This window comes from Manis javanica, chromosome X (genome assembly GCF_040802235.1).
Source record: "Manis javanica isolate MJ-LG chromosome X, MJ_LKY, whole genome shotgun sequence".
NCBI lineage: Eukaryota > Metazoa > Chordata > Mammalia > Pholidota > Manidae > Manis > Manis javanica.
The window spans coordinates 10,057,942-10,083,486 of record NC_133174.1 but is presented as its reverse complement, the minus strand read 5'-3'; the positions used below and the strand labels follow the sequence as shown (position 1 = coordinate 10,083,486).

The 25,545-nt window shown below is 35.7% G+C and overlaps 1 protein-coding gene across 4 annotated transcripts; it reads left to right on the top strand.

The window, feature by feature from the left end:
• The first annotated feature begins 101 nt into the window (after nucleotides 1–101).
• AP1S2 (adaptor related protein complex 1 subunit sigma 2) lies at nucleotides 102–24,889 on the top strand. 4 transcript variants are annotated; one of them, XR_005061860.2, is made up of 6 exons: nucleotides 102–250; nucleotides 2,385–2,563; nucleotides 8,450–8,558; nucleotides 9,165–9,302; nucleotides 13,446–13,540; nucleotides 23,384–24,889. XR_005061860.2 is itself a non-coding variant. In XM_037020540.2 (5 exons), exons 2-5 carry the CDS (start codon nucleotides 2,385–2,387, stop codon nucleotides 19,418–19,420), a joined length of 462 nt encoding a protein of 153 aa, XP_036876435.1. In that variant the 5' UTR covers nucleotides 102–250; the 3' UTR covers nucleotides 19,421–21,254. The 4 variants fall into 4 exon arrangements, 3 of the variants coding, with proteins under 3 accessions (XP_036876435.1, XP_036876434.1, XP_073084068.1); XM_037020540.2 differs by lacking the exons at nucleotides 13,446–13,540; nucleotides 23,384–24,889 and adding an exon at nucleotides 19,385–21,254; XM_037020539.2 differs by lacking the exon at nucleotides 13,446–13,540 and having other exon boundaries at nucleotides 104–250.
• The last annotated feature ends 656 nt before the right edge of the window (nucleotides 24,890–25,545 follow it).

Genomic DNA, 25,545 nt, shown 5'->3' with positions numbered 1-25,545 from the left:
GCCCGAGCTGCTTCCCGCGCGTCGTTTAGCCCGCCCCTCTGCTCGCCGCAGCCCCGGCTCCTCCCTCGGCCGGCCCTCGGGGCGGGGCCTGTCGACTTGCCCTCCCCTCGCTGCCTAAGTCCGCCTTCAGCCAACCGGCACCGCTCCTCGCAAAAACACGGCTTCCCTTCAGCTCCGCGGCAGGGGCTTCCCCTCAGCCTCCTCCGCCGCCGCCGGCCGAGCCCCGCCGCGCCCGCGGCCCGCGGCCGCCGTAAGTCCCGGGGCGCAAACGAGGAGGACGGGGACGGGGAGCCGGGAAAGAGGTTTGGGCGCGCCCTTCGCCGCCCCGCGCGCGCCCCTACGATCCCACCCCGCGCCCGGCCGCCCGCCCGGGGGCGCCGCTCCCCGCAACTCACTTCTCTCCGCGTCCGCGCCCCTCTCCCCATTCCGCGCCGCGTCCCGGGATGCAGGGGCCAGTCCCGGCTGCCGCGGCGGCCCCGCTGCACCTGTGGTTCGCGTTATCACCTCAAGTTTTGCGGGGCGTGTTCGGGAGGGGCCCGCGGCCGGGGGCGGCATCGGCCGAGGACCCTGGGCGCCCCCTGCGCGGCGGCGGATGCCATTGTCTGCCCCGCTCCTTGCCTGTCACTTCGCCTGGGCTCGGTCAGTGATGGAGTGCGGCGCCGTGGGGCGGTGGGGAGGCATCGGAGACGGCCGGACCGAGGATCGCTGGCCCTGAGCCCGCTCCTCAGCGGAACCCATTGTTGTTAATGCCAGTCTCGAGGAATTGAGTTGCCCTGTGATTTGCGGCAAAATCAAAGCACTGGCTGTTAACAGGAGGGAAGGAATACTTGTGCTTTGCAACTGGGTATCGTCCCATGTCAGTACATAATTTAAAGAGTGTGAATTGTTTATTCGTCCTGTAAAGTGGTAGGGAGAGGATACAGGACCCTGCTACAGCCAGCCTTATGCCCTACTCCTTTCAAAAGCAAACCCACCCCTGCTGGTCACCAAGCTCCTGGAATAACGGTCTATTATTTTCCAAGTTCTGGTAGCGGGTTTGCATTTAACGTCCAGTTGATGCTTTACTAGTTGTCCCCTTAGGATGCCGCTATCTTAACAGGACTTGTATGGAAGGCACTTTGACATCACGAATATTGTTCGTTTATTTTGTGCTAATGAGGCGTTTTAAGTGAGGTATATAAGCCCATTTTAAGTTAAACTGCCGCGTCATAAATTTTAAATATCTTGTTAATGCCGGTTTGATTAGTACAAAAAGCGACAATAAATTCGTTGCGAAATTTAGGGTCCATTTTAAATTGGTTGTGTAAATTCCCCCACCCCATCTTCAAATTCAAGATGGTGTGGTGGATATGAAGAAGCAGGCTGCAGTCTTACTTGCAGTAGCACTATTAAAGAAACTTAACCTGTTAAAAGAAAATAATACTTGTCTGAATTCTACTTCTAAATTACCTTTCTAGAAACAATGCTCATCTGTTTGCAGTTGAGACCAGTTGAATTATTAGTTTTCTTTGAAAATTGAACATGTAGACTAATCAACAGATTTGCACATTCCCAATAAATATATACAAAATAGTTTCAAGTGTAAAATACACTAGAATTTAGCATCCACTCCATGTGTAGATGCTATTTGTTTTAAATGAAGTATTTTGTGTAATGTCTCTACGTGTGTGTAGCTCTTATTTTAGCTTTTTTAAAGTATATATTCTTTCATAATACTACATTAACTCACTTTATTGTGTGGGTATTTATGTTGGAATTTTTAAAACTGAGATGAAGAGAGATACTTAAAAATTAAGCGTTTATTAAGAATGCGTTTATGGGATTTTTTGGGTTAATATTAATATTTAACAATAGTATAGTACATTAGTAATAATATAATTAAGCTTTTGTTTAAAATATGTAAGCATAAACTGGAGACGGCATTCTAAGTAGTAGCTGTCTGTCTACAAGTAATTCAGGTCGGCACTAGAACAGCTTCAAGGCGAAAAATAGTAGGTCTCTTTGTACCTAAGCCAGTTGATGTCAAGAGTACTCTTGATGCATATAGAACATGGAATGCATAGCTCAGGTAGACAACAGTTTCTTATTGCAAGAGTTAATCTTTCTCAAAATTTTCACTCCAACTTACTACCGGTTTTCCTTTTTTTCCTCACATACTCTTTTCCAAACTTATATGGAACAAGGTAGGGTGGGGAAGAGTTGCATCTGGTGAAAAGATCTTTCTACATGAATTTCCTGCTATTTTGACCAGCATAGAAATATTGATTGCTACTAGTCATTTGTCAGTTAAACACCCTACCCTCCCAAGCTTCTCTGAAATATGTCATCTTAATTTTATTGAATCAAAGATTTGCATGTAATCGTGGATCTATTTATCTTAACAGATGCAGTTTATGTTGCTTTTTAGTCGTCAGGGAAAGCTCCGACTGCAGAAATGGTATGTCCCACTATCAGACAAAGAGAAGAAAAAGATCACAAGAGAACTTGTTCAAACCGTTTTAGCACGGAAACCTAAAATGTGCAGCTTTCTTGAGTGGAGAGATCTGAAGATTGTTTACAAAAGGTATAATTTTTATTTATAAGGAAGGTGAAGTAGAATCAAATGTTTGGTCATTTATAATTTGGAAATTGCAGACTTTTGAGAGATGACATTTACAAATAATGATTAATAAAGGTTTGAGTGAAAGCTTTGTATTTTTTAAATAACTGCTGTTTTGATTGATCACCCAGGTAAAAAGATAACATTAGGAAAGTTGTTTTAAAACGAATTAAATTGTTAACATAATTAAACGCATAAATGATTATTTCTGCTTAATCGTCTTAGAAAATGCAATGAATTCATTTATTTGCAGGGGGAAATAGGGATCAGTATTTTAAATTATGTGAGTAATTCTCTGAATTTCAACAAGCATTTTCCCTTATCCCCAAAAATCTATAAAGTAATGACTAATGATTGACATATTCTTTTATCCAATTTAGAGTCTTATAAACACCGTAGATGCATACACAGATCGTTTCAGTTCCTATAGATGTGTTAAAATTCTGTATGTATACAGGATCTCTTTGTTAGTACTGTTTATTTACTTGAAGTATACTTGTTGCTGTGGTGGGGGTGTGATTAGATCTGATAGATAACTTCATCAAGAGATGAAAAAATTTTTGATGTTGCAAAATGCCTACTAATTGGCTTTGAACACTAAGCTTTTTAAAAAATGCTATACATCTTTATTAATGTCTGAAACTTATAAGTTTCTCAAGCTTGTTCAAATCAGATTAAAATAAATATAATACTTTGTTTTTCCCCTCATTTCTATTCCTTTACAAATAATTTACTGTATTTAAGATAAGAGCATTTCTGCATATAAAAAATTCTCTTCTGTGGGGAAACTGCAGGGAACTGACAGTATGGGCTGCAAGGAGGGTTGAAGAGAAGTCTAGGTTTTATTTCAGCTTCCTTTTATTCCACTCCAAGTATGGATGGGGTTTTTGTGGGGGAGATGGCAGAGGAAGCATTGGAGACATTGGACATTGAGAATTTTTAAAATGTCAGACTCCTTTTTACAAGGAATGAATGTAGTCATCTTTGTATCCAGTGTTTGGTGTTTAGTACTTGTTGAGAAAAAGCATAACATTTTAGAGCTGGGAGGTATCTTAGAATTACCTAGTCAAGTAATTTTTTAAAAAAGCTTTTTGCTCCAAGGATAGAACCATAAATGAAACAAGTGGAAGGGGAGATGCTGTTGTGAAGGCAGGAATGGGACCCTGTATCCTTTGCTCACTTGGCCTCTATCCTCTGCATAGGAAATTGTTCCTGAGTTTGAAAACTGCTACTGTTGATCAGATTTCAGTTTTATAAAAATGAGAATTTGTTTGAAGTGACTTGCCCAAGGTCATACACTAGTTAGTGCGGACATTGGGGCTAGAACTCAAATCTTAATTGAGGAGGCTGAGGTATTAAACAGAGATTTAAAAAATCAGATTTGCGTTTCTTAAAATCCTTTAATTGGAGAATGGGTGGGAAGAGGGCTGCAGCTTGCATCAGGGAGATCTGTTAGGAGAGTGCATTACAATGAGAGCCTGAAGGAAGACGGGGCTGGGTGCTCAGCGGGGTAGGAAGAGCTGCTACTGAGGTAAGTTTTAGACTTGGTTGCTGCTAGAAGAGGGGAGGGCAGTGATTCCACATTTCTGGTTCAGCTGACAAGGTAAATGTCAGCTAGTGGAAAAGTTGACTTTGAGATGACTAGTTTTCTCAGGGCGGGCATAGGCATGGAAGTCTAGGGGCAAATTAGGCATAAAGTGTTAGAGCACCAACATTCAAGCCACAGGCAAAGGGGAGCGGGTAAATGTAGGGTCAGGGAAGGGGAGAGAGTTTCAAAAATTAGGTCACCAGTACTCGATGTTGCATAAAGTTCAATTAAAGTGAAGAAAGAATCTAAGAGATTTTACCATGAGCATTTCATAAAATGCCCTTTGTCAGAACATTTGCAGTGGATGAATAGAGACAGTACTCTTGAAGAAATGGGGTGAAGTGTGAAGAGGTGGAGACGTTTAAAACAGCAAATGCAGACTATTTGGGGAGCTTTGCTATGAAGGACAGAAGAGGTGGTAACTATCCATAGACAAGAAGGGGGAAAGGGTTAAAAAAAGGTATGAGAGTTAAACTTATTTCTAGATAAGGGAAGGAGTCCCCCGTGTGGAGGAGGAAGATACCAGCAAGGGAATCAATCCCAGGAATTGAGATTGCTGTAGCAATAGCCTGTTAAATGCCACTCACACAGCATTCAGCCCACCCATGTTGGGCCAACGCATTTGCTTTTAAAGGCTATAAAGGTAATCTAACCCGACTCATACTTTCATCAAGCTCCTATAAATAAAAGTGCACTTAAAAACTAACAGCTTTATTGAGATAAAATTCACATATAAAAGTTAAGATTTATAATCAGTTTTTCTAATCATCTGCCCATTTTATACTGAAAACCTCATCTATTATACTTAACATATTTTTTGTTGATAAACAGGTGATATTTTTCCCGTAGTCCCCCCTAAGACCTTTTAAGCAAAAAATTACCCCTTAGTTCCTGAGAAATTCTAAACTATCATTTTTACTGTTCATATCAGCAAGTGATCCAAGTTGTCTTACCTACATTTTTAATGCTGAGCATTTCACAGAACATTTCCCCCTCTTGGGGAGGGAGTTGGAGAGTAAAGATAATATAGCTGAAAAAGTAGAATGAAAATCTGGGATTTGAGTTCTGTTCAGTTTGTGCCATTAGCTAGTTTTGTGACTTTGAACAAGTCATTTTGCCTTTGTTCCCTAATCTCTAAAATAAATTCTCTTGAAGATACTGTGGAGACAGAACACTGCTTTTTTGATTCCTATTTTGTGTAGCATATTACAGAAGCACCACTGGATTAAAGTCTTAAAATTAATGTAAAAATACATACATCTCCATATTACTAGTTTGAGAATTTGTCAAAGAGTACTGTATTGATTTTCTTTGCTAACAAAATAATTTTTAATGATGTACCAGTGGGTACTGAGGACAGGTTACTTGTGGTCATCCACAGTCAGTTGATATTTAGCTAACTGCAGAAAAGTCATGTGTTTTGAATATTAGAATAGGCACTTTGAGTTGTTCTCTGAGTGCCAGTAATTAGAGTAAGCTTTAATCCAGTCTACTAAAAATAACCAAACATACTTTTCTTCTTACTAGTCTATTATTAATTTTACTTTAGATTTGGACTTATAAATAGTCACTAAGAGAACAAAATGAGTTCATTATTGAATTTTTAAAAAACCATTTGGTTCTCTAAAAATAGGGAGTATACTTCAGGTTCTCTTGGTAATCTTTTACTAAATCAGTATAACAATTTTTATTTCTGTTCATTTTTCAGAGCTCTTAAAATACTGCTTTAAATAAGTCTTAATTTTTGCCAGGTGCAGGATTACTTTATTTAATAAAGTTCTTGGCTATAGTTTTATTAAAACTTGGGCTCTGGAGTCAAATCACTGTTCAGCAGGAGGTTACTCAGTTAAGCCTGGGCCTCCTATAAATGCAAGCAATAACTGTACCCCTCTGGAAGGGTTGTTGGGAAGATTAAAATGGTAGAATATGTAAAAGGCTTAGCTAACATTTAGTGCCTCACTCAGAATAAGGACTCAGTGAATGTTACCTGTTATTCTTAGAGTGTCTTGTTTATTCCCTAAGCTTTCAGGAAAGAGGTCCCTTCTTATAATCATGATCGCTAGTTGTTTACCTACAACAAAGAATTCATTTAATTTGATAGCTTTTTCCACATTGTGAGTGAAAGCAAATTTAGATAATATTTCGGGCTTTTTTTTTTTCCAGTATTACTGATTAGTGCTTAGACACATCAGTGCTGGTGATACTTAAGTTGGTATTTCCACATGGTTCATACAGTTTAGGACCTTTGACTAGTGTTTAAGTGTATTTGTAAGTAAAGAGGCAGTACTGTGGATAAGGAATGAGAATGGTGCAAGCATAGTTAGATTGCTTAACCATAGCACTGAAAAAATCTTGAAATTAAGAGTAAATGTAATTTTACCTGAAATTAGTAATTCTAATTACTAATTAATTAGAATTAATAAGGTTCTAATTAACCTTATATTAAATAAATTACTCATGTCAGCTAGTCATATCTGTTTTTTATCTATTTTTAATGTCAGTCCCTTTAATCTTTAGTTTTCTTAATTCAAAGAATCTTATTTGTGATTTGTATCAATTTCCCCAAATTCAAAACTGTTTGGTAGGCACGGGTTAGGAAGGATGGAGAGTTGGAATAGCTTATTGCCTTGTAAACAGATAAACAAAAATGTAGGGTAATGCTGGGAAAGAGGAAGCACTTTGTTAGGAGGTCATGCCCTTCGTGGTGGTCTTCTTGATAATAAATGAGCATATTTGAATACCTCCTCTCTTAAGACTGCAGGAGATCCTCGATTTTAAATGACTTACTGAGTGGAGAAGTCAGGTAGGGTGGACTTGGGAAAAAGTAATGCTGTGTGTGACAGTAAAGTTGGTGTGATGGAATGTAAGAAGGCCTGGAGTTAAGGGCTGAAGACAGATTTCTTGTCCAGTGCAACCACTGGGCAGGACATGTACTCTTGGGCCTTGTTTTTTGTTTTGTAGTTGTTTTCTCTTCTGTTATCAGGGTCATGGTGCTTGTTGTGGGAAAGATCAAGTACGATGAAATGTTTTTGCTAAGACTGAAATTAATAGTGTTATGTAAATGCTAGTTATTCTCATACTGAAGAGCAGGAATTCATTGAATTCTAAAACTGAGACTATGTGTATATTATTCTACATTAGTGCTATGGGCAATAATTGCCTATTGTTTTTCTTACAATCACTTAAATGCTCCTCAGTGAAAACTACAGTCTTAACAGACTTGTTTAGAATGTCTTAGGTCTTTATTTTGTTTCTTTTCAGAGGCCTTTAGGCCTTTAGGCCTCTGAAAATGCTTTTTTAATCCTCCTCAAAGGACTTGGTCATTGTTTGTTCTACCTCAAAGTCGTATGTTAAGTTTTGGCTTCCTTGGGTCCGGTATAATGCAGTCCCATGTGCTAGGATCTCAATTTGGAGGAGAATAGGAGTTTTCCAACCTTACTGCTCCTTCATGGGTAAATAAACTTTAATCTAAACCTGTGGAACTTGGAAATTTTGAGGACAAGTCTCAGCTTCCCCTGTTCTCTTCCTCTAACTAATTTGTAATAACTTGGAACTGTTGTTCTTTTTTGGGGTTCATTCCACAATCCTAGAAACCTTCTTTTTTAAAAACAAGTCTGTGCTTGTTTCAAAAACAAGTCAAGATAGTAGTTACCCATGGGGGTGAGAGGTTGTGACCTGGAGGGGCTAGAGAGGGCAGTTTCAGGGTTTCATTAATTCTGTTTCTTGATCCAGGTGCTCGTACAAAGGTGGGTTCACTTTGAAAACTCATGGAGCTGTGCATTTGTGAGTTGTGTTCTTCTCTGTGTATTCTCTGTGTATAAAATGTTGCAGAATGTTGACTTCATATTGACAATATCTTCAATAAGTCTTTCAGTTGGAGAGTTTATCTTCATCCCTGTTTACTTGTAGTTTGAATTAGCCACACAATGTATTTTGTTTTCATTAGGTAAACTTGAGAACAGCCTGGGTCAGCTATATTTTAGGATATATTCATAGAAAGGAGTCTAAAAGGAAAAAAGAACAAAATAAGCTACTCTTTCTAGGTGGTGTGCTTGAGTAATTTTTTCTTTTTTGCTTGCCTGTTCTTTTCAAAATTTCTTTTATATGCATTTATTATTTTGTAATATAGGAGGGAAATAATCTGTAATGCTATCAAAGAGGAAATAAACTACATAAGCATGGGGTCTTTCTCAATAAGATACGAAAATAAATTTAGAAAACAATAGGGTGCAATTTTTTTCCACAAATGTTTTTTGTTACAGATATGCTAGCCTGTATTTTTGCTGTGCTATTGAGGATCAGGACAATGAACTAATTACCCTGGAAATAATTCATCGTTATGTGGAATTACTTGACAAGTATTTTGGCAGTGTGAGTAATATTTTATTTCAGGAAATTGAATGCCTTAGTATTTTTAAAAAATCTTTTCTATAGTTAAGTTTATTATTTGCTTATCTTGGGTATTCTACAATTTGAAAGTAACTATGGGAGAGGGAAGAAATGACTCTTTCTTATCAGTGTGCCTAGTCAGTTAACTGCCAGAATTGCTTGACCTCACAGACCTACTCACTTAATTATGAGAGAATGAGGTTTAAAATACTGACGTAGAAAGGAGTCCAACTGCAAAGATTAATATTCTGGAAGTGCTTAGTATAGAATTTAGATTTGGTTAGCAGTTAATAATTAGCCAGTAAATACTCATTTTGAAATATCAGTTTTCATGAGTAGAAAATTGCTGAGTTGCCCCTGTTGGGAACTTGCAGAGTCAGGTACTTAGTTTGTAGGCATTGTGTTTTTCAAGTACTTGAGATTGGAAAATTAAGCTGACTAAATCAGTGATGTTTAGTTAGCAAGATTGCCATTTTTAGAAAGAAGATTGATTCACTGTGGTCAGATTTCATTTACTATTTGATAGTGGATGGGTATCTTTTGCTTTTTTCAGTTTAACTTTTTTTCCCTTTTTTTTTTGCTTTTCAGGTGTGTGAACTTGATATCATCTTTAATTTTGAGAAGGCTTATTTTATTTTGGATGAATTTCTTTTGGGAGGGGAAGTTCAGGAAACATCCAAGAAAAATGTCCTTAAAGCCATTGAGCAGGCTGATCTACTGCAGGAGGTAAGCTTCTTGGAGTTTTCTTGACAAGCATGTTTTGCTCTGGCTAGGGAAGTCTCAGTCAACTTGCCTCATTCTTAGAGTTTCAGAAGTTACTCTGAAGCATGCTTGGCATGTAGTGTCTATGTGCAGTTAATTGATTGGAATATGCGTCCATCACATCATCTCAGTTATCTATGGATGGATCATTTACTTTGGAGATGGCCTGTTGTATTGACGGCCCATTTTTGGACCTCAAAACACTAGTCTAAACCTTTGGAGGATAGACTGTTTTAAGAGGGGAAAAGATTTATCAAAAATAACAATAATTTGAGAACTCTTCATCCATTGTTTTGAGTACTTAACACAACCTCTTTTATCATTAGTGGAATATCAGGAGTTGACTCTGAAATTAGGGCATTTTCATTCCAAATTGGTGCATAATTTCACCTCATATATCAAGTGCAAATGTAGCTAATAGCCAAGCAAATGATACTGTTACAAGTTACACTTTTTGTAGAACCCTGTCTAGTTTTGTGTTAGCAAACAAACTAAAAAGTATTTTATTTCTCTTTGCTCTTTAATAACAAACCATGTTCGTCAATTCTTGTCTTGACTCTTGTCACCACAGTCATTAAAAACCACTTCCCTGCCTAACTGCCCAAGTTCCACAGTTGTCTTAGGTTAATTGTATAATTGATGCTCCTGTATCTTCAATTTCTAGATAAGGCTACCTTTATCTAAAAATTTAATGATACCTTAATTCAGGTAACAAGTTGAATTATACTTTAGCAATAAATGTGGTTTTCACTAAATAGGAAGCTTATAGCATAAGAAGTCAATATAAAAAATGTGTGTTTTCATTAAGGAATTGTCTTTTTTTAAATTAAAGAAGGCATTAAATTCATTTTTTTTTTAGCATTTGTTATAACAGACATGTGAACTAAGGGAAGAAGAGTAAATCTCTTTTTCTCCATTATAACTAACCACTGGCCTCTATAGGGAGGTTGAGGGACGTCTGGGTAATCCCTCTACATTAGTAACTGACTCGGTTGGTTGTAGGGATTGCTCAAAATTGGTATGACATCATCCGGAGCATACATATATTAAATATGAGACAATGCATCGTACATTTAATGATCTTGAGATAACAAAGCAGTGGTTAAGGTGCCTGCAAAGTGAAGTATTTTTTTGGCAGCCCTGATACCATCCGCTGTTCTGTAGTGATACAAGCACAGCCCCTTTTCCACGTGTGTGGTTGGCCATAGTTTTTATTAATTGATTGCAAACATGTCATGGGGGAGATTTTTTTTATTTTTAACATCTGGTCTGTTGACCACAAGCTTATACTCTATTTTCATAAAATTGGTTTTAAAGTTAGTACCTCTTTATTTTGCTGTTCACTAATTGGACTTTTCTGAAAATTAGGTCAAAACCAGAATCAGGAATTGGGAATCTTTTATATTTGCCCCCTCCCTTATCACTTTCATATTTAATTACTATGGAACTATATTCTGTTATATCAGATTCTCATATTTCCTCCAAGTTCATCATTTCCTGATTAATTACATTTGCTTTAAAACATTTCTAAAGTTACTGAAGTTAGCTTTTAATTTTAATATTTTTTTTGGAGACTAATGTTTAGGGCACTGATAATTCTTTGTGTCTAGATTGTTTTTTAAACTCTACTGGGAAATTGCCATAGACTTTAGAATATGGCACATATGCTATGTTTACTTTATAGCATGTATTGAATATTTAATGTACTAGGGAATAAAATTGTTATAACAGGTCTACATTTATCTGTGATTGTGTGTGTGTGCATGTATTTCCCTATTGAAGTATTTTAATAGCAAGTAATATCTCCCCTTTTTTTGGAGTATTATTTTTATGTATTAGGGGAAAGTAGGAATGGAGAGGGGAAGCATAGGATATCTATGGTTCCACGTAAAATTCTCCTTACCCCACCTCACTGTATTTAAAAAAAAGTTAACTACTGTAAATTACAGTTCCTTGTCTTTAGAAGACAGCTTTGGCCCTTTTTCTCATCTGTGTCTACCTATATATTGTTTTGTACAAATAAGCCAAATAAGACATTTTCTAGTCAGTGGTCTGACTTAATTTAGCCATTCAGGTCTTGAGGAGGCAGAAGGTGACTGGTCCATTCTGAATTTAGAGTGAGTTATAATACATTGTCGGTTAAGGCATTTATGAAACCAAGCTAAAGTCTGCATGGGCAGTAAGGCTTCAGGTTATTTTGTTGAACTTAACAAATTAACATGTTATTCAGGTTATTCACCCACATCCTATCATAAGAAATCCAGGGATGATAAGATGCTTCTTTCCTAAAACAAATTAATTTATATGTTCATGCATGATGAATGCTTACATCTCTGGGAGAGTGTTTAAATAATACATTCATAAAATACATGGTGGGGTAAGATGAAAAAACATTACACAAAGTGCTAAATTTCATTAAAATTTCCCTTTTACCTGATTTGAATAAATGTCATGTAGTTTGTGTAGGCCTCCATTTTGTAGGCAAACAGGGCAGACAGTTGATGGATAAAGATTTCCTATTAGTGTATTATTGTCAGTAATGAGAACATGTTCAGGATACTATAACAATGAAAAAGAACTACGATGATAACTAATGCTGTTGAGCACTGAGATGTGAGGCATCCTGTACTAATCCTCAGGGACACCCTGAGAAAGGGCATGCCAGCCTTTTTAACAAATGAGGAAGTAGAGGCTCAGTGAGGTTCCAGTGACTGGTACCAGCTGCAGCCATCAGCAAAACCAGAATTCCAAATTCAGATTGGCTAGACTCCAGAGCTGTGTGAAATCTTAACCTGTGCTTCCTCCCTCACCCTCTGCCCCAGTCTGTTCATGTATTGTCTTGGTATGTATATTGTAAACATTCTGTTTTAGATACTAACTTCTGTGTTTCTCAGTAATATAGTAAAGAAATGAGTAAATCTCACGGTTTTTCTGTATTTAACAGAGTAGATTTCCTAAGACTGATGCCATCTTTTACTTTTTAGATTAGAAAGTTTCATTGGCCACATTATCAATAGTTGGAATTTTTAAATTGGAAATATAAATAATATTTTTCAAATAATTTCTTGGAGTTAACAAAACTCCTTGACCTATATAGTAGCTTTTCTGGTCTTATAATTTGGGCTATAGTATTCACTTAGTCAATGTCATGAAATTATTTTGTTTCCAAAATTGTAAGTATAGTTGTAAAGACACTTTACTAAATGTATCCTTAAATTTTTAGAAGTTCTAATTAATTGATTTTAGTCTAGTTTTTCATATATGGTGATTTTTCTATTTGGTGTCAGGTCTTTCACTCGAACTGATTATTTCTAAATACCAAAGATGACTTTGCATGTATAATGAAAATATCTGTTGGCTTAAAAATATATGCAAACCACAAAATGCTTTTGGTCCTTACATTTGCGAATATACATTTCTATCCCTGAGATTGTTTATTTTCTTCAGAAAAATTTCTTTAAAATTTACCTTTTGCCCAATTTGTATAAACATCATGAAGTTTGTTTAGGTAAACCTTCATTTGATAGGCAAACAGGGCAAACAGTCAGTGGATAAAGTAGATTTTCTATTAGCATATTATAGTTGGTAACAACACAACATAAACATGTATTTGAATAATAATAGCTAAAAATTGGACATTGTGATTTAAAAAGTTTATTTTACTTAATTACTTGGTAAGCAAAGGGTTCGATTTTGACATTTCTAAACTGAACTGTTCATTCCTTTCAGTATTTAGTTGTATGTATATATAATTAGATTGAATAAAATCCAGGAAAATTGGTGCATTATCCAATTCTTAATGTCTGTAGGAATTTAAAGCATATTTTCTTAACATGCCACTGGTACTTAACTCGATTCTTAAATTGCTCAAGTACAACATGCTGAGATTACTAAATTGTCATTCTTTGCAATACTTGGAACATCTCCCGCCACCAACAGTTATATACCTATTTTAAGCTAGATTTTTTTTGGCGGGGTGGCATAGTAGAGTTGGTACACTTGGATTTCTTTTTTAAACCTGCATATAATGAGTAAGGAAATACAGAGTGCATTTTCTTTATAAGGTCAGGCACTTAACCAGTTTTTCTCTACTCCTTAATTTTATAGAGCCAGAATGAAGAATGGGGAGGTTTGTCTGAGGATATCTTATGATAAAGAGCAGTCTAAGGCTTTAGTCCTTTTGAGCCCCAACTTATTTATTGGTAACTACTAAATTTACCATTTTTGTGGCATGGATAAAATGGGGTGTTATGCAAAGACTGTTTGCACGTGAGATGATTTCAAGTCCTTGCTTGATCCATGAAGATCAAATAAATAAATACTGGGCATTGGGCTTTAACCCTCAGCAGTAGATGCATGATGGTGTTGGTCAGCGCTTTGAGATGTGTCAATCTTTCTTTTTTATACTAACAGCATCATTTTGAAATTTGTGGGAGTTTTTCCTTTTGAGCTTTGTTTGCTGTTGGTATTGTTTCTCACTAAAGTAATCTGAGAAAAGAAAAAGTGAGGTACCAAAAGCAAGCATTACACTCATGAATTTGCTTCTACTTTGAGATGATCCACTTTATGAATAGATTCACTGGATTTGCAGTATTAATTGGACTTGTCTAGAAAGTAGAGAAAGTGGAGAATTCTCTCTATGGAGAATTAGTGCTGCTAAAATTGATTTTAGTGCTGGGGCTGCATGATGATGTATCTTAGTTCTTCACAACATCTTTGTGGAAGTAATCTGTTGGACTGCAGAAAGATGGAAAGGTAAGAATCTTAGGAGAAAAAGTGATTTCTTATAAAAAATCTTTTGTAACTTAAATTTATTTTAAGTAAATAAGTACTTACTGAAGTTTTTAATAATACACCTTTTAATAATGAAGTTTTGGGGTTTTTTAAAGTTAAAATCTTGCTAATTAGTATTTGGGCATGCTAGTCAGACTCAATATCTTACATTGTTTTAAAGCAGTAAGGTGCTTTCAAATATATATAATAATCATTTAACAGCAGAAAGTATTTGGATATAAATCCTCTAAGGATTTGGTTTAATAAGACAAACTACTATAGTTCTTTGTAATTACCACTATTTATGTTAAAACCTTTAGCCAAAATCTTTTTCTTTTAAATTGGGTTAAAAGTTAACAAGGCTGTAGTGTTTTATGCCAGCATATTTTAATTTTTTATAAAAGTAAACTTGCGTGAGGTCTACCAGAGCAAATTCTGGATAAGTGAAATTTGGTTACATTTAATGATTAAAATGGAACATACATGAGGGCAGATACAGAAAAAAATAGAAGGCAGAACATTCATTTTACTTTTAATAAGAAACAGTTTGGCCAGTGTCCTTGGTCACTGGTTTCCAGGTTGTAACCATTTTGCTGTATGTTTATGTTTTTTGAGCTCTTTCCTGTCTGCTTTTCAGAGTGTTGAGGATTTCCCCTTTGCTGTGTATTTTAACTAATTTTGAGCCAGCTCGTGCTACTCTGTGCTGTTTGTAATAATGAAAAGTTGGGATAACTGAAAATATTCAGTAACTTTGAATCTGATTTTCAAAAGTATTTGACAAGATCCTACAGCAATAAATATATTTTTATATCAAGTTACATATACATAAACCAAAAAAATATTTTAAGTAATGTTTTTATTTCTTGTTTTATAATCTCATATTTTCTATTATGTTCTTCTTTTTTTCAATGCTGATCCTGATCTAAATCGGTTGTATGAGCCTAGGACTGGCTGCAAAGTGCAATATTCCTTGCTATGGGTGGTGATTTTTCTCTTTAAAAAGTACTGTTGTCTGACTCACCCAACTCCTATCCTCCCTCAAATCAAACTCACGCCCTTCACAGAGTTGATGACTAACAGTTTGGGATGCAGGATTTTCTCTACCTATACAACCAAATATGTGCAAGGATACACATAAGTACAGTATAGCTCAGTGTATTAAACATCTACTTAAACATGTATTCCATTTTGGAGGATTTTTTTGGTGATATCTATTAACAATTACAAGTGTACACCTTTTGACCCATCAGTTACACTTCAGGGAATTTTATCCAACAGAAGTAACACAGATGCACAAAGACACACACTCAGTATCTTAAGCCATTGGAATTTACCCAAATGTCCATCAATGGGAAATAGGTTAAGGAAATTATATTACAACCATATATGAAACTGTTAACCTAGCTGTAAAAGAAATAAGATCACCATCTATGTATGGAATGATAATGGAAAGATACTCAAGGTATATCAAGTGAGAAGAGATCTAGGAGCAGAATATTAACAGTATTAGCTCAAAGTGTTTGAAGTTCCCTCTCCTTTTCCAGAAGTGTAAAGCAAACATGTATTATAAGTATGTAAGTGTAAAACTTTTAATATATAAATTTTTTAAATGACAGAATGCTGCTGCATGAATGGAAGAGGAGTATACATTGTGTTTCTCTCAAGTAAAATTAGAGTTTGCTAACAATAAAGTTTCAGCATGTAAAATGAAGCACTTGCTGCTCGTGGCTGTGTTAGACACTAACCATCTTTTGAGCAACCATAATTGCTCTTGCCACTAATGGCTAACTCATGTAAGAAAAAATATTCGACTTCCCTAGCACCTCACAATTGCTTGTGAAGTAAGACTGACTCTGCGTGAGCCCAGTCATCTATAAGGTACCTTATGAAGTGCTTTCAATTCTTCTCTTTTATTCTTTGCTAAAATTAGATCATAGTGGGTTTGGATATTCTGGCCCTTTGGTCTTCAGCACAAGGAATAGGGTTCCAGAGTTGAGAGTAAGGACTTTGCCACAGAATCCAGTGAGAGGCAATAAAGGTACCATTGTATTCTAGAACATGAAGGACAAAGGGTGCTACTTTGTAGTGCAAGGAATAAGTGAAACCCCTTTACAAGAAAAACTAGAGCAGTTAACATAAAGTTACGCTTATTTATATTTTTCATTTATATTTATTTTTCAGTACATGTAAATTATTTTCTCTTTGACCACATTGTGTATTAGAAAGAGGAAATCAGGAGACTAGGTTTTCAATTTTGGACCCAGTACTACTAGTTAGCCAGTTCTCATCTCAACAAGACCTAAGCCTTCAGATAATGGCTAGCTTACCAGTTTTTGTTACAGATTTCCAGATCATTATACTTTTGAGTCATCAGCCTAGTATGGTGAAAATATGGGAATTTTTAAGGTAATTCATAAGGGCTTAAGAGAAAGAGTACTCTCAGTGTGGAGGATAGTTGAATGTGCACATATACTAAGGAGCAGGAGCTAATGCAGAGAGTGATGAAAAACAGGAACAAAATAGTGAAAAGTATATGGGGAGGGTGAGTGGGAAGGGAATCAAGCACCTGTCTCAGGCCAGAGGAGTCTTCTGCCTTTGTGAGGAGGAGATACTGAGGTGAAGCTGTAGTTTCCTTCCTCATGAGTCAGGTGAGCGAAATTGAGAAACCACATCATCTAAAGGAAAGCTGGGGACTGAGGAGAAAGAAAAGAGGTAGGCAGTATGAGTAAAATGTTGAGGAGTTTGGAATAGACTTAATGGGGAGCCAGTCAGTAATGAGCAAAAGGATCGCCCAGGATTGAAGGCCTGTTTCAGATTGAACACAATGTCCAACCTTTATTCAGAAAATAAGGCTCTGAAGAATCTCTACTCAGGGTAACTTGTGGTTTGTGTTTGTGTACTACAACTGGATTAAATATTTTTTTCTATTTTCATTCTGAATTATTCCTACTGATGATTTAGTGTATAAAGAAACTCAAGTTTGCTGGTAGCAAAAGCAGATAGTAGGTCTAGTTCTGCACTAGTTCTTATGCGCTATGGCTTGACTCTCATCCTCCCCAAGTCTGAATTTGTAAGATGTCCTGGTGCTGTGAGGGCCCAGAGTACTGTAGTTATATTTAATCCACTATAATATTTTCACTGTATAGGAAAAAATAACTTGGTTAATTATGGGCATACCTATTATTTAGCTAAAAATCAGCCTTAAATGTTAAGTGGTCACTAAGGCATTTATTTTATAGCATGACCTTTTCAGACCCTCGTAGTCTAAACTGGGAAATTACTTAAAATGTGTTAACAGCAATTTAAAAGTGATAAAAAAAATAGTTGTTTCCGTGCATTTTAGTGTTTCTTTTGTCACTGAGGGATTTTTTTTCAAGAGGGTTTTTTCTCTATAAAGAATAAACAATTGATGGGTGCTAAATTCTTGTTTAAGTACAGTATGGATCATTTGCTGTAAAGAATAGTTTGGATTATCACCAACCCTTTCCTTTTCTAAAGGTAGTCTGTCAGAAATGCCTGGGGTTATCACGTTTGAGAATTGTTTGTTGTCTTTCAATAGTAAGTCTCCTCTAGGGATGACAGCAGTGGTGTGCTCAGCCCTACTTGGGAAAATACCTTTCTCTCTTTCAGTTGGCATAAGCTTTCCATTGTTGGTTTGTATGTGTATTATATAAAATTAAGAGAAAACAAAAAGATTAAAAACTCTAATACAAAGGTTCAAAGAACTAGTATTTTTCAGGTGAAAGGTTGGCAGACTTAAACTTTTCTTTTTCTTTTCTCCAGAAAACAGGATATATATCACAGCATGAGTTTCTTTGGTTGTAAGAAAGCATACTAGAATACGTGCAGAAGGACTGATGTGCATCAAAATGTAGTAGGACATGTGAATTCAGTTTGTAATTCTACTTTTGTCGAGTTTGTTACTTATATCATAGCACTACTGAAAAATCTAAGTACATTAAATCCTAAGGGATAATCCCAATTATTTAACTGATATAGGGAATTTTGCTCTTGTAATGATCCGTCATTGGGACTTATAATTTATCTTTTTACACAGAGAATATTGAAATAGGTTCAGAGGTTCATTGACAAAAGATGGTTAAATACTATGAAACACTAATGCCATTGATACGGAAATAGAACTCCATGAAAATGAGAGTTTCTATAAAAAGATAAAACAAAGTGGGGACTATATTCTGAGTGGGGGAAAAAAGACAACTATCTTTAAACTGTTTTAAGAATTAACTGGGGATTAAAATTTAACTGGCATTTATCCTCAGATACTTTTTTGTATTCAGTATTATATAAGGGATCTATTACATATTTTATTGAAACAGTCTGCATGACTTAGTAGCCTAACATTTTAAAGTGCCAAGTTGAATAAACCTTAAAAGGAGGATATTTTAAAAGTGCTCAAATAAGCAGTTTTAAACTCTTTTGAGTCACAAGCCTTTCAGCAGGGGTATAATCCCTTTGAGAGGCTGAAGGATTGTAGGTGCTCTTCTCAGGAAAGTCGGTACATAATTTTAACTCCAGTTTCAGGGATTCTTGGAGTCCCTAGAAATCCATCTCTGGGCACTGTAGAGTCAGTTTCAAACCTTAACTCATACTACCTTGGTGTGAAAACGTCTTTTTATATACATTTATAGGCATAAATGTTTAATAAATCTGGACAGAGTTCTTTAAAATCTATTTTAAGGATTACTTAAAGTAATATGCTTTGTCTCAAAGGCATAGTCTTTGGAATTTTTTCTAAACTAAGTGAACCGTTAAAAACCTCTATTGCTACTTAAAAATACCAAATGGGTGACTTCTTTTCCACTTTCTTTTGGGAAAGATTTTCCTTTAGGATCTGTGAAAGAGTTTATGGTCACTTTAGGATGTAATGATTTTCATTAAGGGATTAAATTCCTTTATTTTGTGCAATAAAATTCTAATGAACACTGTCAGGAAGGAGTATTCTAATTGAGTTTTCAGTTAACTCAGTATTGACCAGATAAAAATCCTTTCAGTGTATTTTTAGCAAATAGAGTGCTCTAGGATTTTGAAGTACATAGCCCATCATTTTTATTATTGTATACAGTTAAGTTAAAAAGGATGAGTCTGAACTTCTGGGCATTGTTTAGAAGTTAAACATTCAGCCATAAACCAAAGGACAGAAACAAAAATTTAAGTTTCGGTTTTCTTTACTGTGCACTGAACATTCTAGAAATCTGATTGTGTCTATGTCAGCTTTTATGCTGTGTGTAAGAATATATGCATTTCTTTTGTAGCCACGTCATGAATATTTTAATGTCCCTGTGTATTAAATGACTACTACTCATCGTGTATGCAGAATTTCCCAGAGGAAATAGAGAGCTGATATACTTATGAAAGAAAAATATCCTCAGCTTGGTGACTGATTATCTTGTATAATAATAATAATAGAACATTTCAGAACCAATACCTTTACAATTATAATTTTTTTCCTGTTCTCATTCCTCTTCTGCTTTATTTTCATTTTATATGTGATCTTGATATAGTATATTCCTGCTCACAACTGGTGTAAGTTCTTCTTGAAAAAATATGAACTATGAATGTTCTAATATTTAATCTTAAACACATACATGTCATTATAAACTATCTGTGATTAATCTTGTAAGAGGAAAACCTAGCAATCGTTAAAATGCTTACCAAAGAAAATACAGCTGAAATGCTAGGCGGAAATAAGCAGTATCATAATATATAGTGTGCTTTGGTCATCAAATGTTGGGGATTTGGCGGGAGAAACTAATGTGCCTATAGTATAGTCTATATGAGCTTATGTGTTCTAATGTATCACATTAAAAGAAAAGGCTATTTGGAAATAGTACAAGAAAGTAAAAATCTATACTATTGTATTTAAGGTAAACCATTCAGTTTTTAAGAAATGTGTAATGTCTTATTTATTGAATCACACTTGTGCTATAATAATATTGAACAATCCCTTTAAGAGCTGTGAGAAAGCCAAATCAGAAGTCTCTTCAATATCTATTGCTCAATAGTAAATAACCTTTTCAAAGTATTAATACTGAGTTTATATAGTTAAAATTCCAGTATTCAGTTTAAATAGTAATATTTTACTTGTTAGGGTTTTATAAGTTCTTCATTTAAGTACAAGTATTTGTTAACTATTGTTTTTACATTTGTGAATATTAAAATGTTTAATATTGATCATTATTGTATATGCTTTTAATAAAACATGCAACATATTTTATTATAAAAGGAAAGTGCCAAATAATTCATATCTAGAGAGTTCAAAGCCTGACTTGAGTAAGCTATCATAAAACAGTAAATTCAAAAGATGCTCATACTGGTTTACCACTGAAAGAAAACCTTTGAAAATTGTGTATTAGGTCTTCAGATCGGTTGTTTCCATTCTTAATCATTCTTGCTGTACTGCATTACATTTGAAGCACCTAGATGAGCTTTCAAATGAGAAGTTTAGCATCATACATTGAAAGCACTGGGAAACAGTAGTCCTTCATTTCCATTTTTTCCTTTATCTTCCCCCCCTGCCTTGCATTATGTTGTTCATCTGGTTTTAATGCTGCAGGAATGTGCATTGTCTCAGGCCTGTTTGCTTTGGATGCTGTGTGCTGAGCTATAATAAGATGTTGCTTCTTTTATCTGTATACAGCTGCTTGCTTTAAATTAGGAGATTCTGAAATAGCTTTCTTTGCATGCCTAAAATAAAAATATTGCATGTACTTTGTCTCATGTGAATGACTTTTTTCTTCTCAATCCCTTTTGACAGATAATGTATTTTCTGTTTTAGTTTTTCCAGGTAATCTTTTTAAGTGTGGTAAAAAACACATAACATTAAATTGACCATCTTAATAACCATTTTAAGTGTACAGTTCGGTGGCATTAGGCATATTCACATTATTGTGCAACAGATCTCCAGAATTTTTTCATCTTACAGAACTGAAACTCTATACCCATTAAACAACTTCCCATACTGGTTCCTTCAGCCCTTGGTAACTACTGTTCTACTTTCTATGACTTTGACTTAGATCATAGTTTGCTAGGTTAATTGAGCTATAATTTCAGTGTCAATACGTGGAAGTTACACTTTATATTATAAACACAATTTGTAAAAAAAAAAAAAAAAAAGCACTGTTTGTACAAGCCTCAAAGAAAGTGTGTAAATGATTTCTTTGAAACTAGGCCTTTTAGAAAGGGCAAGTATTTTATATAATGCATATTTGATAAGCAGCATGGTTCTCTTCTAGAAATGCTATAGACGATTGCAGGCAATGAGTACATAGGGGAAATCTGACCAGCTCCAGGGAATAGGATGGGGGACACTTTTACATGGATAAGCTAAAAATCTTATCTGTACAGAATTCATTGTAGTCATCCTTTAATACACAAAAGGTTGTATGATGTTTTTAACATTAAATGTAAACAGTTAACTTGAAAATTGTTTAATATGTATGTGATTCAGATGTCAGTCTTTCAGTGCATTTAGTGTTTAAGGCTAAACATAAAGATGGGCTTACTACTCTTGAGAGTGTTGCATCATTTCCATTAGACTTTCTTTAAAAGCTATATCATGAAAACAGACATATAAGGAAGAATATAAGGAACCGTCCCATGCACATCACTCGATTTCAACAACCATCACCTCAACACTTGTAACGCTGATTTTCATCAGTCATCACCCCCACACCCAATATTTTAGAGCAAGCCCTATCACCCTATCTTCATCTTCAGTATTTTCAGTATGTATCCCTAATAAGTACCACACACCCAAAAAGCTATTTCTAATGTCTTATTCCTGGTTTAATTTTTCCTAACTGTCTGAAAAGTGCATTTCTATAGTCAATTTGTCAGAATCAGATTTCAAACAGGGTTTAGGTTATATCTGGCGAATGTCTCATAAGTCTCAATCTTTAACAATGTCCCAGCTTTTTTCCTCCTTGCCATTTCTTTTTTTTAACTGAGTCACCTATGCTGTAGAATTTCCTCCATTCTGTATTTGGCTGATTGTCATCTCCCATGGTTTGTATTCTTATCTTCCATATATAATTAGATTTATAGCCTGGTTAGGTTGAGGTTCTGTTCTTGGAGACAAGAACACTGCATAGAAAAACATCACCAAAGCTGATTTTTACCCAGCTTTCATGAATACACAAACATCCTAAAAGGTCATCATATGAACTTCATACACATAGTTGGTTTATAGCACTTCAGTACGAAATACCAAATAATTTGATTTCAGTTTTGTAATGGTAATCACCTGAGGCTTTTTGAGCACTGTCTATAAATCAGGCACGAAGTCGTAACCCTTAATCTCTACATATGAAGGTAAGTGCTGAGCCATGTTTTCCAAATAAGGAAACTTAAGACCATAAGTTTAATTTTCTTAAGGTTATTCCATGTAGTGCTTTACGTGCAGTTAAATCTAATGTATGGATTTGTGGTTTAATGCAACTTTTCTTTTCCTTGTTTTGTGCTGTACCACAATTAGGATGCAAAAGTAAGTTATTACTGGATACTAAAAATTACATTGTTTTCCATACTATAGTTTCATGAAATATAGAATGTCTCTTAATTACAAAATTGTTGCTAGTAATACCTGAAATTTGACCTACTTGGTCCTTTATATTTTGTGATGTGCGAAATCAACCACACTGGAAAATTTTCTTATTTTTTTCTAGATATGCCTTTATTTTAAATAAGTACTGGTTGTTAATGGGCAAAATTGCCTTTTGTCCCAGAGCATTCTCTGTGTTGCTTCCACCAAAGCCATTGGGTGCCCTGGAGATAGTTAAGTCAAGAACAGTAAAAACTTGGAAAGGAAGTCATTTTTATAAATACATGTGACCCCCAAAACACATAAAACAATTATATGAAGAATCAGGAGAACACAGGTGGGGGGGTGAGGGCTTTCTGCTTTTTATTTTGGGGAGGTTTTCAATTTCAACACTAAGGTAACTTACTTTTCTTGTAGATTATTCAGTAGCTAGTGGGTTTGACTGCCTTTTGTGTTACAGCAATGGTGGCCCAGCACATTGGTAGGTAGGTAATCAATAGGTATTTAATGCATGCTGAAAATACCCTTCTATGTTCTCCCATATTTTGAGGTATAAAGCCCTAAATAACCACCAGCTCTAAATAGTAGACTTTGCCTAAACCACTGAACTGTTGGCCTTTTTCTGTGAAACTTGCACATCCTTCTGTGTCCATTTCACATTCTCAAGCCTCCCCAGATCTGCTTACCAGAGTCTCACATTTTCCTTCCACAGGAAGCTGAAACCCCACGTAGTGTTCTTGAAGAAATTGGACTGACATAACTCTCCTCCTTTGTTGATGACTTCTTGTGGCATTTCACACTGTAGATGATCACTGCCTTCATGTCCATGTTAGCTAATGGTATAAGATGATGTATTTAATCAGTATTACTGTTTTGCTAAGCTGCTTCATTCAGGCCTCCACAATATTTTTCTTTTAAAGGGAACTTTGGTTAATCAAGTCATCAATTTAAGGGACTTAAATATGAATTAGAATGATGCAGAAAAAGAGGTACTTTTTCTGGATATTTTGAAGTTTGTAGATCTGTTTCTTTTAATCTGATTATGTGTTGCAGTAAGAATTACAATCAGGCAGTACACTTTGATTACTGTCTTTGGCAAAGGAATCTTAAATTATGTGAAACCTGGTTTTATGAAAGCAAAAACAGATACATTTCAGTATATGTGAAAATAAAGGGAATTGACATGTCACATATCAAATGAAAGTTTAACTTAATGTTGAAATTTTAAAATTTTATACCAAATACCCTTATTGGAAATTACATACCTTAAAGGGAATACACAAGTGACTAAATTGGAATGATGCTGTTTCACATCAAAAATTAATTTCTTAGGCATTCCAAACCTGATACAAAGGATGGAGATCTACTGTTTGATAACAAGCATCTTACTTTTAAGGCCCAGGAACATTTGACACCTGAGATAAATTTTTTGTGGTCATAATCATTTAGTCAGTTGGATTGTTTGATGCCCCCAAATAAATGGGAATGTTGACTTACCAGGAATTCTTCATAACAGTATCTTGCAGAAAATGTGTTAATCTTTTCACAAAGTATTGCATAAGTCATTGTTTAAAGCATGAATATTCCTACTGGGGTGCTTATTACAGCCAAATTTATTTTGCTCCCCTCCACCTAGAAGTGCTGCAAACTTCAGGGCAGCTTCCTTTCCCTCCGTGGCACTGCCTAGTTGTCAGAAGTCTTATACAAATAAAAAGGCACCTTTCATGTAAAAGTGAAAGTTGAATGAGGTAAAATGGCATTAGTGGGTCCTGTATTTTTTACAGCTATACAGTTGATTCAGTGTCACTTTTATACACACTTATATGTACGTAAACATGTCTTCACGGTTTACACTTTAATTTGTAACTGCTGGGCTGAATTAAGCTTTGTTGTGATTTTGACCAGTATTCAGGCCATGTGAGCATTGTCTTATCACATCACCAATTAGTTGTAATAAATGTTCAACGTACACCACTGTAGTGTGTTTTTATCTCTTCCCTAAAGTTTGTCAAACTATGGAGAGCTGCTGAAGGATTTTTTTTTTTCAGTAAAATGAAAATCACCTCCATTTAAATGTGGTTAAAAGCACACAAGATAAATGGTGGAAGATTTAAGGAGTCTTAATGTACTTCAAGCTCATTAAAAAACAATGTGGATTCCATGCTTCTGAGAGCTTATCTACACATTTATTTTAAATCAATAAACGCTATTAAAACCATGATGCAGTTGACTTTTCTACTTTCTGAATGAGCAACTCGGATTACTGCAGGTGAATCAAAATACTCCAAATTAACTGAAGTCCCCCCTACTCATGAACCGGAGGTGTTAGTGCACCACTGAAACAGAGCAGCAGGTGCAAACTACTGCCTAATACATACAGCAAATCAAAGCTTTGGCTTTATGATAGTTAAGGCACTTGCTATTAATACAGACGGGAAGCATTACATACTACAATGAGGATATTTAAGAATGAGGAATCTACCGTCAGATCAAGTTGTTAGTCTAAAAAAAAAAAGGTACTTGGAAAGTTCAAGAGCTTCTAGCACAGCTGTTTTTTTTTTTCACGGAAAACAGGCATATGGGCTTCTGCTGACAATGTGAAGTTGGAATTTTTGAATCAAATAGTATTCGGGTGTTAAGTTTAAAAAGCATTAATAAAGTTCAAGCTGGACATTGGTCAGGATAATGAGCCAGTCAGTGGTTTAAGAACTGCCCTCCATACCACACTGCCCATTGGCACAGGGTCCGTCACTGGCACATCTGCCTCAGCACAAGCTGGTGCTGACCTAGTTTTCCTCCATGATCTATTAAGACTGCACAGCTTTGACTACCACATATTTACCACGTGTTTATCTTGACTGTACTTAGGAAAGT

What these genes read in the sequence shown, in the direction of transcription:
- AP1S2 (XM_037020539.2), top strand. Translation starts at nt 2,385, where the DNA reads ATGCAGTTTATGTTGCTTTTTAGTCGTCAGGGAAAGCTCCGACTGCAG. An exon ending in CTGAAGATTGTTTACAAAAG is followed by an intron (nt 2,564 to 8,449) that starts GTATAATTTTTA and finishes TTTTTGTTACAG; the next exon opens with ATATGCTAGCCTGTATTTTT. An exon ending in AGGCTGATCTACTGCAGGAG is followed by an intron (nt 9,303 to 23,383) that starts GTAAGCTTCTTG and finishes TTCCTTCCACAG; the next exon opens with GAAGCTGAAACCCCACGTAG.